We start from the raw sequence: 12565 nt of genomic DNA on the forward strand, positions 1-12565 counted from the left end.
TCAAGGCCTGACTCAAATATTTTGTTTGTGTTAAGCAGAGGCAATTATTGTTTCCTTCTCAAGAGCTCTTGTCCCAGCAGTAGGCTGTTGCTTATTTATGTAGCTTATAGCCCACATTTAGGAGATACAACTGTCAAAGCTACCTCCAAACATCCTAACAGGACACAGCTGTGACTTACTGAGTCCTGAAGGCTTAGGGGTTTTCTCTTTTCCAAACATCTGTGAATGAATCCTGATTCCTCTTTCTTCATACAAAAACTCAGTGCTCTGAGAGTATGAGCAAAAAAAACCTTGAACACTCAAGTAACAAAACCCTTGACAGAGACTTCTTTGTTGATGTTTGTGTGGCTTTTGCAGGAGGAACATGGTAATGTCTGATGTCTGGTCAATCTCATTAGTGCTCTTCCTTGCCTAGAGCCATCAGTGGAGACAGCAAGGAGCAATACAGAGCATTAACTCCTTTTTATTATCAGATGCTCTTTTTATAATGAAGTTTTTGTTGGGAGACCAGCTCATGGAAATAAGAAACATCAGCTGTCTAAATATCTCAGTTTCACAGTGATAAGAAAAATTGCATTCATCTGCAGTATCTTGCAGATTTTCAGACCATGAGCTCTTGTTCTCTTTATCTTGCTTCTCTCCTTTTTCCCATTTAATAAGGTAAGAATGGAACAGTGGCACCAAGACACTCTATTTTATCAGGGATGCTGAATGTACAAAATCCAAACAGCCAAAAAAACAAAGGCACAAAGACTTAAGAAAGCCACACAGTAAAGTAAAGAAAGACAAAGTTCATCCCTAAAATTACTGCTGTATATTACAGGTGATCAAAAGAACCTGCCTTTCTCTGGAGAACTGATAATCCACCAGCCATTTTCACAGCTTCAGTGCTCACTCCCCTCTTTACTGCAAACAGATCTCCTTCTCCATGTGCAGTCTGCCACAGTCCTCTAATGCTGTACACAGCTGACTTTGGCAAAAGGGTGCTGCAAGTCTGGCACCCCCTTTGAGATGCAGGTAGAAGTGATAGAAACATCTTAATTACTGCGTCCTGTGCCCTGGTGCTGAATAAGAGGGGCTTGAATTGAAGCCAGAGCTCCAGCCTGAGTGGTGGGACAGAGCCATCCTGCTTTACACCCCTCTGCTGTCAGTGGGGCAGAGCTTTCTGCTGTTCTGTGGCTGAGGGCTGTCCTTACCTTACAAATCAGACATTACAGTATAATTTTACTGAGGGACAGGAAGAGTTTTCTTGTTATTGTTTACTAATTTCTCTCCTTTTCCTATAATATTTTTGGCTCTAAAAAGTTATGCCTAACAGTTTTCCCAGTATCTAAAGGAATTTGAAGTTTGTTCCCTTAATTCAGAATAGCCAAGAGTTTAGTTAAATGTCTTGGATATAGTCTTTAAGAGTACCTTAAAGCCACCCTACTGCTTTAACAAAAATGGGGCTATGATGAAACCATAACTCATTTCCCTCTTATTTTGTGTAAAGGTTTATTAGCTTGTGATTTAAGCAAACCATCTGGTCCTGCTGGCAATCCAAGTTATGTCAGACTCAGTGTTTTCTCCCTGTAATATGTTACTGGAGGCAGTTAAATTACATGCCTAAGTCCCAAGTCTGGCCTGTGCTTTTTCCATGTCTTAACATCTGTTCTAGGAATTTTTTTCTGGGATCCAAATAAGTTTACTCGGAGCCAGATCTCTTGTCTTTGTCTTTCTTTTCATGTCTATTTCTTTGCCTTCTCTGCAGTCTAATCAGTTCAACTGAGTAAAAGATAATGCAGAAATTTGCAGTCTCTTTATCATTTCAGCAATGTACATAGTGAGATAAAAAATACTTTAAAAACTCAAGAGCTGTAGATAAATAGGAGACTGTCATCTGAGAGTGACACTTTGAATAATGTTAATTACTTTTCCAGTCCTTCTGATATTCTTTCTACTGATTTTTAACCGCAAGACTTTTTGTTTTGCTTGCTTAATTAATTTTGGGCAAAACTACAGATTCTTATTACATTTTGTCTTGCAATGCTAATTTCTTGTTTATACAAAACAGGTCTATGTTTAGAAAATAAATAATTTTAAATATACTTGCTAGCCTGCTGAGATGGTCTTGAAAAGATCTCTAGTGATTGATTTATACACAGATCATGGAAAATTACTTGTGTTCGTATTTGCACCTGTGTGCTCTGAAATGCCATCATTTTGTATTCTGCCTGGAACTTTTGAGACACAATAATGAATATAAACAGCTATCCCATGGCCTGCTGTGTCTCTGTGTATATCGAAAGAGCTAGAATTTCTTTCCTTCAATCAGAAGCATAACAACAACTCTGATTCCAGGTATGTAATTAAACACTGAACTATGTTTCCTATGTTTGACCTAAAATACTGTATCTCCAGCTTAGGAGTAGGGGTCTTGGTGGAACAGTCAGGTACTTTTGTCATGCTCTTTGAGACTTTTAATTACAGACTGGTAAGGTTGAGGGAGGGGATTCTCTACTCTCTTTAGCTCTGGAGAAACCCCACCTGGAGCATCCAGCTCTGGGGCCCCCAGCACAGGAAGGACATGAACCTGCTGGAGCAGGTCCAGAGGAGGCCAAGATGGAAAGAGGGCTGGAGCACCTCTCCTGTGAGGAAACCCTGGGAATTTGAATTGTTCAGTCTGGGGAAGGCTCTGGAGAGACTTCATTGTAACCTTGATGTATAAAAAGGGGACTGGAAAGAGAGACACTCTTCCCCAAGGTCTCTAGTTACAAGACAAGGGTCGATGGTTTTAAACTGAAAGAGAATAAGTTTGGACTGGAGATGGGGAAGAAGTTCTGTATAATAAGCACAGTGAGACACTGGAACAGGTTGCCCTGAGAAGTTGTGGATGTCCCATCACTGGAAGTGTTCAGGGCTGTGTTGGATGGAGCTTTGAGGGGCCTAATCTGGTTAAGGGCATGGCAGGAGGGTGGTGCTTGAAGGTCCCTTCCAACCCAAACCATTCTATGAAAAAATGAAAACCAAAAGAGGATACACAATCTTTTCTGTAAAGATTGATAATCTACAGGTGAGAAAAAGCCTTACCTAACATAAAAGATTTTTTGTATAGTGTACCAGTGATTTGCTGGTTTTAATGCCAGTCATATACCTGTGAATTTGGATGCATTCATATCCTATCACTTGAGACTAGAACATTTTCCTTTGTGGTGTCTGTGTAGGGCATTCTTTAGCCTTTTCCTCATTCTTGGTATGCACATGGCCTATAAACATGGGTTGTGTTGGTCACCATTTCAGAGCAGAGCCTCTGCCCCTGCAGGTGTTTTTTCAAGTGTACAGCATTGTGCTCCTTTTCCCCCCAGGCTGATGACTCTGCCATTGCCTCTCTAGAGCTGCACAGTCCCACTGTAGTGAATTACATTGTGTTACCAGCATGCACGATGCATTTGTGGCTTGGATCATGACCCAGAATTGCTCTGCTTCTCTGAAAAGGTGCAAGCAGAAAATTAAGCTCTAGACCTATTTTCCTGAGAGGACTAGAGAAGCCTTTTCTAATGCTCTGTGCAGTAGAAAAGTTATCTTCAGGTGATGGTTTATCACTGAGGAGAGCTCACAATGGAAAAAAAAAAAAGGTATCTGCCACTACATTGTAATGTAAACAATCTGAAAAGTTTGGGGATGCTGAGGCGCTGTTAGTGAGTTATCTGTCTGGATTGACTTCAGGTGTTGGAGTTTTTGGGCTCTGATTTTAAGAGGCAAACAATAACAACCACATGAGTTGATGTGAGCATTCTTCCTGGCCTGAAATATTGGTTGTGTTTCAGGAATTCTTAGCCGTGTATTTGTTCTCATGTAACAGGTGAGGAACTGGAGCTTGCCCATCCTGATCATCAGAAGTCTTTCCAAGAGTAGTACAGAGGTTAGAAGGATTTCCAACCTCAGTAATACTTTGTGTATACAGTCCCTTTCTCAATTTTGCTGTCTTTTTACTGGCTTTTGGGGAACTTGACCAAGCTCTTTGCAAGTCCCTGGTTTCACATTACCCAGTGGCCAGAAAGGCTTACTGGAAACAGTTCATATTTGGAGATAATGTGGTATCTCTATGTCTGTGCAAAAACCTGGGGTTTGATTTACAGTTGCAGGAGCCTGAAATAGCAGTCTGTAGGAGCAGGGAGGTGAAGATGGTAAATAGGCTCCTGAAAAGAACTTCAGGTTTTTTTGTTATTACATCATTTCTTTACAGGCTGTCATTGGCGTAAATAAACTTCTCCTGTTGCCCTGCTCTTTCTTTCCACCTTGCTTTCATGATTCCTAAGGAAGGAGATGCAATACTATGCAAAGTATTTGTCCTATCTTAACAATTCCCTTTTCTGCTGCTGTGACTCTCATCCTGATCTAATTGACATTCTTTGCCTTCTTTCACATAGTTTGTTCAGTCTCTCAGGAAATCTCTCCTCTAATGGAAACTTATTTCAGCTTGATGTTCTTCTTAAAGAAAAGCTGTCACCTGGGCAGGTCACTTAAGGCCTAAGAACCATGAACAAATAAGTCTCCATTTAAGTTCTCTGCTCAGAATACATGAAGACTTTTCTGGCCTGTCTGCAGAGAACTGAATCATGGCTATGTCCTAGACAGTCAAAGATACCTCTTGCTTTATATCCTGTCATTTGGGAGAAGAGTAGCAAGAGTTCACTCTTTGCATCTTCTGAAATGGGTGGAGACTTTCTAGCTGCAGCTCATAGGGCACAAGCGTACCCACAGCTAAATTGAAAATGTCAACAGCATGTCTCTGAAAATGTCTCCGTGTGCCAAGAGCTCTGGTTTTGGCAAATATTTTTTCTTTATTATGTAATTAGCTGCTCTCAGGGGACAGAAGTCAAGGGTAGATATGAAAGTTTTTGTATAGGCTAAATTAGATGTGCATTGCAAGTAGTTTGCTCCTAGTGAATATTCCTCTGTCATTTCTCACGGGACTGCTTACTGAGATGGGTGTGCAGTAAGATTCAGAAGCTGCCAAATAAAATGTTTTGTTTTGTAGCAGTTTAATTGAAATAGACCCATGGACTATCTACAACCTGATGAATCTGAGCAACAAAAGGTCTTTACTGCGAATACAATCATTTTGGTGGACTTTGTGTTTAAATTGTGTGACAAATGGCCCTTGCTGAAGAGCTTGGAAGGTAATGACAGTTCTGTAAACCAAGTTGTTGGCACAGTTTAAAAGCTACTCACATTCCAGCCATTCTTAATACATGATTAGATCAATTTTCTGTTGGCCTGCAAAAATCTAAACTATAACCTTAGAATTAAAAGAGTTATCAAACAGAGCAATGAGAAAAAGATGAAGTACCTGTAATAAGCACTGCTGGGAGATACTCCTGCAGAGTTAGCCCTTGCCTCCTCTCCCTAGGAGCCTTGGCCCAGCTATCAGGCTCCAGTTTTCTCACGTCTTCCAAACAGCTCCGAGTTGTCACACTACAGATCTACATCAGGCAAATCAGTCCTTCAGCGTTAGCATCACAGACCTTGATGGCAGGCAGTGGGAGGAAGCCTGTCAGAAACATTTCAAACCTGATTATGGAGAAGATGTTGCTTCAGAGGTTGTTTTATCTTGGCAGCTGACAAATTGACACAGGCCCTTTTGATTGTTGCAGTTGGCTGGGGGCTTGCTGATTCCAGGTGGTTTTCTGTTCAAGCCCAGGGGTTTATAGCTGGTGTGCCTCTTTTCAGTTTTAGGGAAAATGTGTATGTAGGTATTTTTGATCCACCCACAGGAAGCAGAGACTGATATCCTAGCAGCTGATGCACAAGTGCACCTTCATTACTCCACCATTTTTCTAAGAATCAGTTTCCATCCTAGTAGTATTATTTCTGCAGTTCTTTGCATTCTTTTTGGATATATTTTCTCTATTTCACTTTATGGAGTTGTCTCTTAGTTTTAAAAATTGACAAATTTTCTGATCTTGTTTTGCACACTAAACACTAATAATAAACAGGGAAAGTTTGGTTATTATATCTATGCTTGCCAGTTTGGACTACTTGTCACTGAGGTTCTCCTTTGGTCTGTTGATTACTAGATGAATTTTTGCATGTACATTTTGAATAGTTTGTGATAATTGCATATTTTAATTTTATATAATTTAATTTAATTTAATTTTGCTAGGCATAAGAATACCAGCTTTTGGCAGCTGCATTCAAATGGAAGTAGAAAGGCTTTCTGCAGCAAACACTGCACAATGTCTGTGCTAGATTTTTATAAATCTCCTAATTCTCAATTGCAATGTTTCTTGCTCTGTCACTGATTGAGGATGAAACCCAGTCTTATTATCCATGTTTGTCCTGAGTCATTAGCTCTACCTTTAGGAGTACAGGATTTATTAAAGCATGTTACATACTTCCTTCCTACAGCACCTATATAGCAAATGACATACTCAACTCTCCTTGTAAAAACATGTAAGTAGAAACTTAGTTTGTTGTAAATTCAATAATTCACTTGCAGGATGGATCACAAGTTTACTGTTATGGAGGAATATAAAAGCAATGTAGTGCTGTTTGCATACTAAAATTATACAAATATTTGATTTTGTGCAGCAGTAGCATCTGAGTTTCTCCCATTGAAAGCACATTGTAAAATCTTTTATGAACGCTTTGTGATGGAAAGAGAAAACCTACATGGAAGAAGTCAGTGAAAGCAGTGTGCACCATTGAGCTTTATTATAAAATTATTCCAGCAGAGGTTTTTGAATGCTATGTGTAGCTAGATTTAAGCATGTATTGTGATTTTGAATGTTAATTAGTGACAGATTTTACCTAAGACAGAACCTGTTCCGAGTGCAAAATAAAATTTGTGTAAAATACATGGCAGAATTTATAGTCATGCTGTTTCTGAATCTTTCCAGTTTGCTGAAGATAAGTGAATTGTTCTGCTGTACTTCTCTGCCATCGACAACTCTTTGGATGTCTTACATTGCTAAATCCCAGCACGTGCCTAAAAGCATTGTTCAAATGGTATTTTGAGGGAAATAGCCTCACATCTTCATGGGAACCCATTCCTCTCCCTGCTTCAGAAATGTTTGTTCCTAAAGTGCACATGTAGTTTCTCTTGAGGCATCATTTACAGTGAAAGTGTTTTATCCTTTTGGTATATTATCAATGTGTTTGCTTTAATACCTTGCATTTTTGTGGGCCAATGTTAACAGGTGCAGGCCATCCTCTTATCCCTCTGGTACATTCTCTGAAACAGAAATACAGAAGAGTTGAAGGTTTGTATTGTAGTGATTATGTGACCAAACTAAGTTAGCTCCCAAGCTGCTTTGGTCAAGTGTAGACATCCTGTCCACAGCACTGGATGGTGCCTCCAGCCTGCAGAAGTGCTGAGTAGCATCCATTCCCTGGTAACATTTGTACTCCAATTCAGTTGTGACATTTAGTAAGTTCCAGCTGGTCACACTGCATAATTTTTCTCTCCTCCTATCTTCTCCAAAAATGTTTTAGGTAGAGGAGCTGATGATGGCTATGGAGAAGGTCAAACAGGAGCTGGAGTCAATGAAAGCAAAATTGTCTTCTACACAACAGTCTTTGGCTGAGAAGGAAACCCATTTGACCAACCTACGAGCTGAAAGAAGGAAACATTTGGAGGAGGTCCTAGAAATGAAGTAAGTGTCTTCTTTTATTATTTGTAGGCTTGTTTTATTGATGTCTCTGCATTCCTTTCTGATCCTTGTTGTTCTAAAGACAGCCCCGCATGGATGTGTCTCTGCAGATAGCAGCTATCTGTAATCAGTGAAGCCTTCAGAGGTGGCTTCTCACCAGGGATTACTGACATCACTTTCTCACTTCCTCTAGAGCTCAAAAACATTCCTTCCTTCTGATTGTTTACAGTAGATTTCTGTTATTTGCACAACAGCATCTTCAAAGATCCTAAGCAACTATTGGGGCTCAATTGTTCTGTGTCTAATGAATGTGCCATCTTGCTTTGAGCAGCCTGTAACTACTTCAAGGTAAGGTGCAAGGCAGTGTAGCAAATGACCAAAAAAAGAGGGAGAAGATAAACATAATGTCAGGTGTTTGTAATGTTAAAGTCAGAGTGCAGATTTCTGGTCTGTTCAAGCATTTTTCAAACTCATTCAGATGATTCGTTAGCACTGCAGCAGTTTGAAGTTCTCTATCAGTCAAACTTTTCTAATCATCCTTACACAAGGAAGCCTGGGTAAAACCAGGCTTTGCTGAGGTGGGGAGAAGAGAGGGATTAGACTTCCCAGGCTTAAATACTTCCTAATTTCTGACTGTGCATTACAGATAAATAGTTATCCTTGGTTTAGGGAGACATGAGTCCATTTAGTGCAATGATGGATAGTGCTGCCAGCAGTTCATTAGAAGCACTTTCAGTTGTTTAGCCAGCCCTGAAGAGAAGGAACATTTTTATTGGCAGGACTAGCAGTGGTTCCTCCACTGTGGTTTTGTGAACCATTATTTATTTATTTAACTATTCTACACTGGTCTCTTTCCTTTCCTTTTTTTTTTTTTTTTTAAATGAAAGGATAGAAAAACAGCTGTTACAAAATGGAAAGAAGTGGCTTAGATCTCAAAACTGTAACTTAGAACTGCTGTATAAAGTAGGCCAAGCCTCCCCAGCTTCATATTCAGCTACAAGTTTGATCTAGACCTGGCATAAGGATGTTGGAAGACTGCAGTACTTAAAAGCCACACTTTTTATTTTTAATAAAAAAAATTATTGAGCTATAAATTTGACTGCCTTGAGAGTTACTGTATGGGGGGATGGGAAGAATAGCTCTTTAGGTGATGTGGGAATCCAAAGCAACTGGAGATGTATCCCATTTCCAATCACTTGAGAGTACTTTCTTCTGCCAAACTGCTCTGCCAAACCTTCTCATTAAAATCTACACGCAGTGTACTTTATATCCTGAAATGTATTTGGAATTGCGAAGATCCTTTAATATAACTACTCACTTCTAAATGATGACCTCTCTTACCTGTGTAAGTTATTGTTGGAAGGTTTTTGCACTGAAATGTGGTATCAGGTACTGCATGAACTGGTAGATCCATTGTACCTCAGAAGGAAGAAGAACACTGGAGAGAATGGTAATGCTGTCAGCACATGGAGAGAAAGATGGAAAAAGCATTACGTTTGTATAGTTAACTAGCTGAGCATGTTTTAGTCATAGCTGGTCTGTCTTAAAGTTCTATAAAGCTGCCAAAGGCATCCAAACTTCAAAAACTCGCCCTCACCATGAGGCTCTGTTGCAAACAAGTCTCTACTGAGGACTCCCAGTCAATTAATATCTTATTTTATATACAGAAACTCCAGTATATTCTTTGTCGCCCTGCTTTCCCAGCCTATATCTTTTATGAAAAGCACTTATTTGTTTTCTAGTTTTGCAAAAAGTTTCTCCTGTTGTTTAAGTATTTACTACTATTTCAACTGAAAACTGTCAGTAATGGAATGAGTGGTCAGTTTTGTGAAGCAGTTAGCTGCTTTTGGAATTCTTATGGAGGAAAAATAGCTGTTGTACAGATAGTGTTCAAAGGGATGGTGAAGCAATATTGTTTCTTGTGTTCTAGGGCATGCTTCAGGGGGAAAAGTTTGAGGCGCTCAAAACCATCATTGATGAAATTTGAGATTTGTTGGGGGTGTAGATTTAACAACCTAGGCCCTGCAGTCAGCTAATGGGGCTGGGGAGCAGACAAGAAAATTAGCTTAGGAAATGCTGCTTTAGGAGATTCCAGATACACAGTGAAAGAAAGTGTTAAAGCAACAAGGGGACTCCAAAAAGTTACCTTTGGGTTTTAATAGGAAGTTGTTAGATATAATGCTAGTGAAAATACATGTTTAAAATACTGGTTTTTAGAGTAGAACTTGTGTTTACTACTGACTCTGTAACCCTGAGAAGATCATTTCACACTCTTTAGGGAATAGTGTGGCACTAGAATAGCTCAAGTGTGAAATATTCCAAGCAAGAAATTTCACTCCTTGAAGAAATACTATGTATTTTGAAGCTCTCTTCCTTTAAGTCTAATATTTTCATTTTCTTTAAAAAAACTTTATTGCGAATAATTATGAGAGAGGCAGATAATGGTCTCTATTTATATCACCAAACCTGATCTACTGTAGAGAAATAGTAGTGAACTGCTAGGATTTTTGTTTTGTTATGTTTTCTTTAAGAAGTTCTAATGTTTCCATCATTCACAGCAAATCTTTTAAATTAGGCAGGAATAAAGTGCTGTCTACAGAGAAATCTCTGTTCTTTGTCCCATAAAAACCTGCTTAGGCTGAGCTGAGTTATAAACTGTTGAAAATCACCAGTTTTACTTTCTTTTTTTTTTTTTTTTTCCCCTGGTGTTGTCAGCAAATTTTGGCAGTGTGTGAAAATAACCAAGCACAAACAGTCTAATCTGAGGCCGAGCTCCTGCAGTTGCCAAATCTGCAGCAGCGGACGCTGCGCTCGCAGGGAAGGGGAGCAGACACTGTGTCTGCATGGTTCTTCTTTTCCTTTTTTTTACTAGACAGGCCTTTTGTTATGGTCAGAAGGAGCAGAAGGGTCTTCCTAGTCATGTGCTTCAGGGTTGAAGAGTCCCAGTTGGGGCATTTCTCAAGGTGTTCTTTCAGACCTGGAAAAGGATCCAATAGCTCTTTCCCGAGTTATGCCTTCTCCTGCTAATTGCAGTTGCTGCTAGCCCTATAATTCAAGGTATGCAGGCTTACATATCATAGTTGGCCCTTCAGAGTTGAATCTTTCATCCTGCTGGCTCACAACAGAAGGATTATTACTTCTCTGAGAATAATTTACTGTCCTCTTGTTTCTTGAAAAATCAAAGATCCTGCAGATGAATTAATTGTTAGCACAGAAAACAATTTATGTTTCAAAATCAAGCCATCAGAAAACATCTTTTGATTTCTTGTCTGACTGTACATGAGTGGTAATGTACAAAAGTAATACTTTTGAGTATTTATCACAGTGGTTTTTCATGTCATGAATTCATCCCACAGATAGTGTTTCTTTGGTACAGGGTGGAGGCAGTGATCAGAAATGAACCAGGCCCATGTAGCTCAGTGAGGCTGTTTATTGTGTACTTCCCTTTCTTCACCTCAGAGCTGGAAGGCTTCTGAGAGCTACCGAGGGCCACTCATAAAAATGAGATGCCAGCCTAGGCAGGGCTATGCAGAAAGACTCTTCATCCATATCCCTGCTACAGTTTTCCTCTATGATATGACTTAAAAATACTTGGTAGATGGAGAAGTCCACATCTTCATTTTCTGGCTCTAAGATAAGAAAAAATACAAAGGCATGCACATGACCACTCACAACTGAAAATGAAGCCAGTGGAAGATGAGGTTGTTTATCCTGTGAAAAGTTCATCTTCCCAGCAATAAAGCAGCATTGTCTGGAGGTATGAGTATGAAGCTGAAGCTGAAAGTAATCCAAAAGAAACGGATTAATTGACACAGTTTATTTGCCAAAAAAGTAAAATCAGTTGATCCAAAATGAGGTGTGAGGTAATTTCAAGCCCTGCAAACAGTTTGACCAAACAAAAATACTTCAGGTTGTGTACACCCATGGCTAGCAGAACTAAAAAAAAAGAAAGTATCAATGTCCATCGAACAACAACTTGTTGGCTCATCTGTACCTGTCTTCTTGGAAATTAGGTTTGAAATCCCTTTGGGTTTGTTGTCGGTGCCACAAAGCAGCAGCACATGTCACATCAGCAAGATGCGGCTTTCTAGGCTGCATCTCATTGAGCTGGGCTTACAGGCTTGGGGGTCACTTGGTGTGTGATGGCAGCAGTGGTACCTGACCTTCTCCTGTGATCCCTTCATGTGCACTTAAATGAGCTGAAGTCCCACAGGGGGCACTCTGTGTCTGTAGGATTCACTGTCTGGGGCAAAGCTGAGCAAGTGCATCCCTGTCAGTCCTTTTGTAGTAATACAAAAGTATTATTTCCTTCTGTTAGCTTTGGAATTTTCTTTTTAGTCTTTTTCAGGACACACAGGGAAAATTAACATGCTAGTGTCCTGTTAGCATTGTTTTCTCCTTTTCAATTTTGTTTTGTCCTCTTCAAGCATAAAATATCTAATCATACATGTTTATTTTAATTCTATATTGTCACCCCATTAAATTGTAACTACTTCAGTTGAAATAGTCTGAAATATGAAAAATAATCCATTTCTAATTACGAAACAATACAAGCCTCATGTTTAAATAATTCAAAATAGACTGACCTTGTAACTGCTGTTAATCTGCAAGTGAATGCTACAGAATCCAATAGGAAAGCTGAAATACAGCATGCAGATATGTCGTGTGTCTTTTGAGACTCAAGTGTATTGAAAGATCTTGGTTGCATGCAAATTTGGTGTCTTTTGCTGCTATTTTTTAAATTCAGGTGAAAAAGAGAAAACAATCTCCTTCACACTTTTTTTCTTCTTGGTAATTAAGGAATGAGTCCTGTTATCCTTCCTGTCCCCCTGTGTTGTCCATGAGCCCTCTGAGCCCTGTGAGACACCAGAGCTCTGGCAGCACTAGAGACAGCCTGCCACACTGTTTGCTGTTTCCAGTGCAACTCACAC

At 39.6% G+C, this 12565-nt stretch overlaps 1 protein-coding gene across 14 annotated transcripts in view; it reads left to right on the plus strand.

Annotated features, from left to right (window-relative positions):
* ERC1 (ELKS/RAB6-interacting/CAST family member 1) overlaps positions 1–12565 on the plus strand; it is a 280579-nt gene that overhangs the window by 173200 nt on the left and 94814 nt on the right. For all 14 annotated transcript variants that reach the window (XM_038153889.1, XM_038153893.1, XM_038153899.1 and 11 more), the window contains one exon: positions 7477–7637. In XM_038153889.1, the coding sequence (XP_038009817.1) occupies positions 7477–7637 (161 nt within the window). The remainder of the gene's footprint in view (positions 1–7476; positions 7638–12565) is intronic.

The sequence above is a fragment of the Motacilla alba genome, chromosome 1A, assembly GCF_015832195.1.
Source record: "Motacilla alba alba isolate MOTALB_02 chromosome 1A, Motacilla_alba_V1.0_pri, whole genome shotgun sequence".
NCBI lineage: Eukaryota > Metazoa > Chordata > Aves > Passeriformes > Motacillidae > Motacilla > Motacilla alba.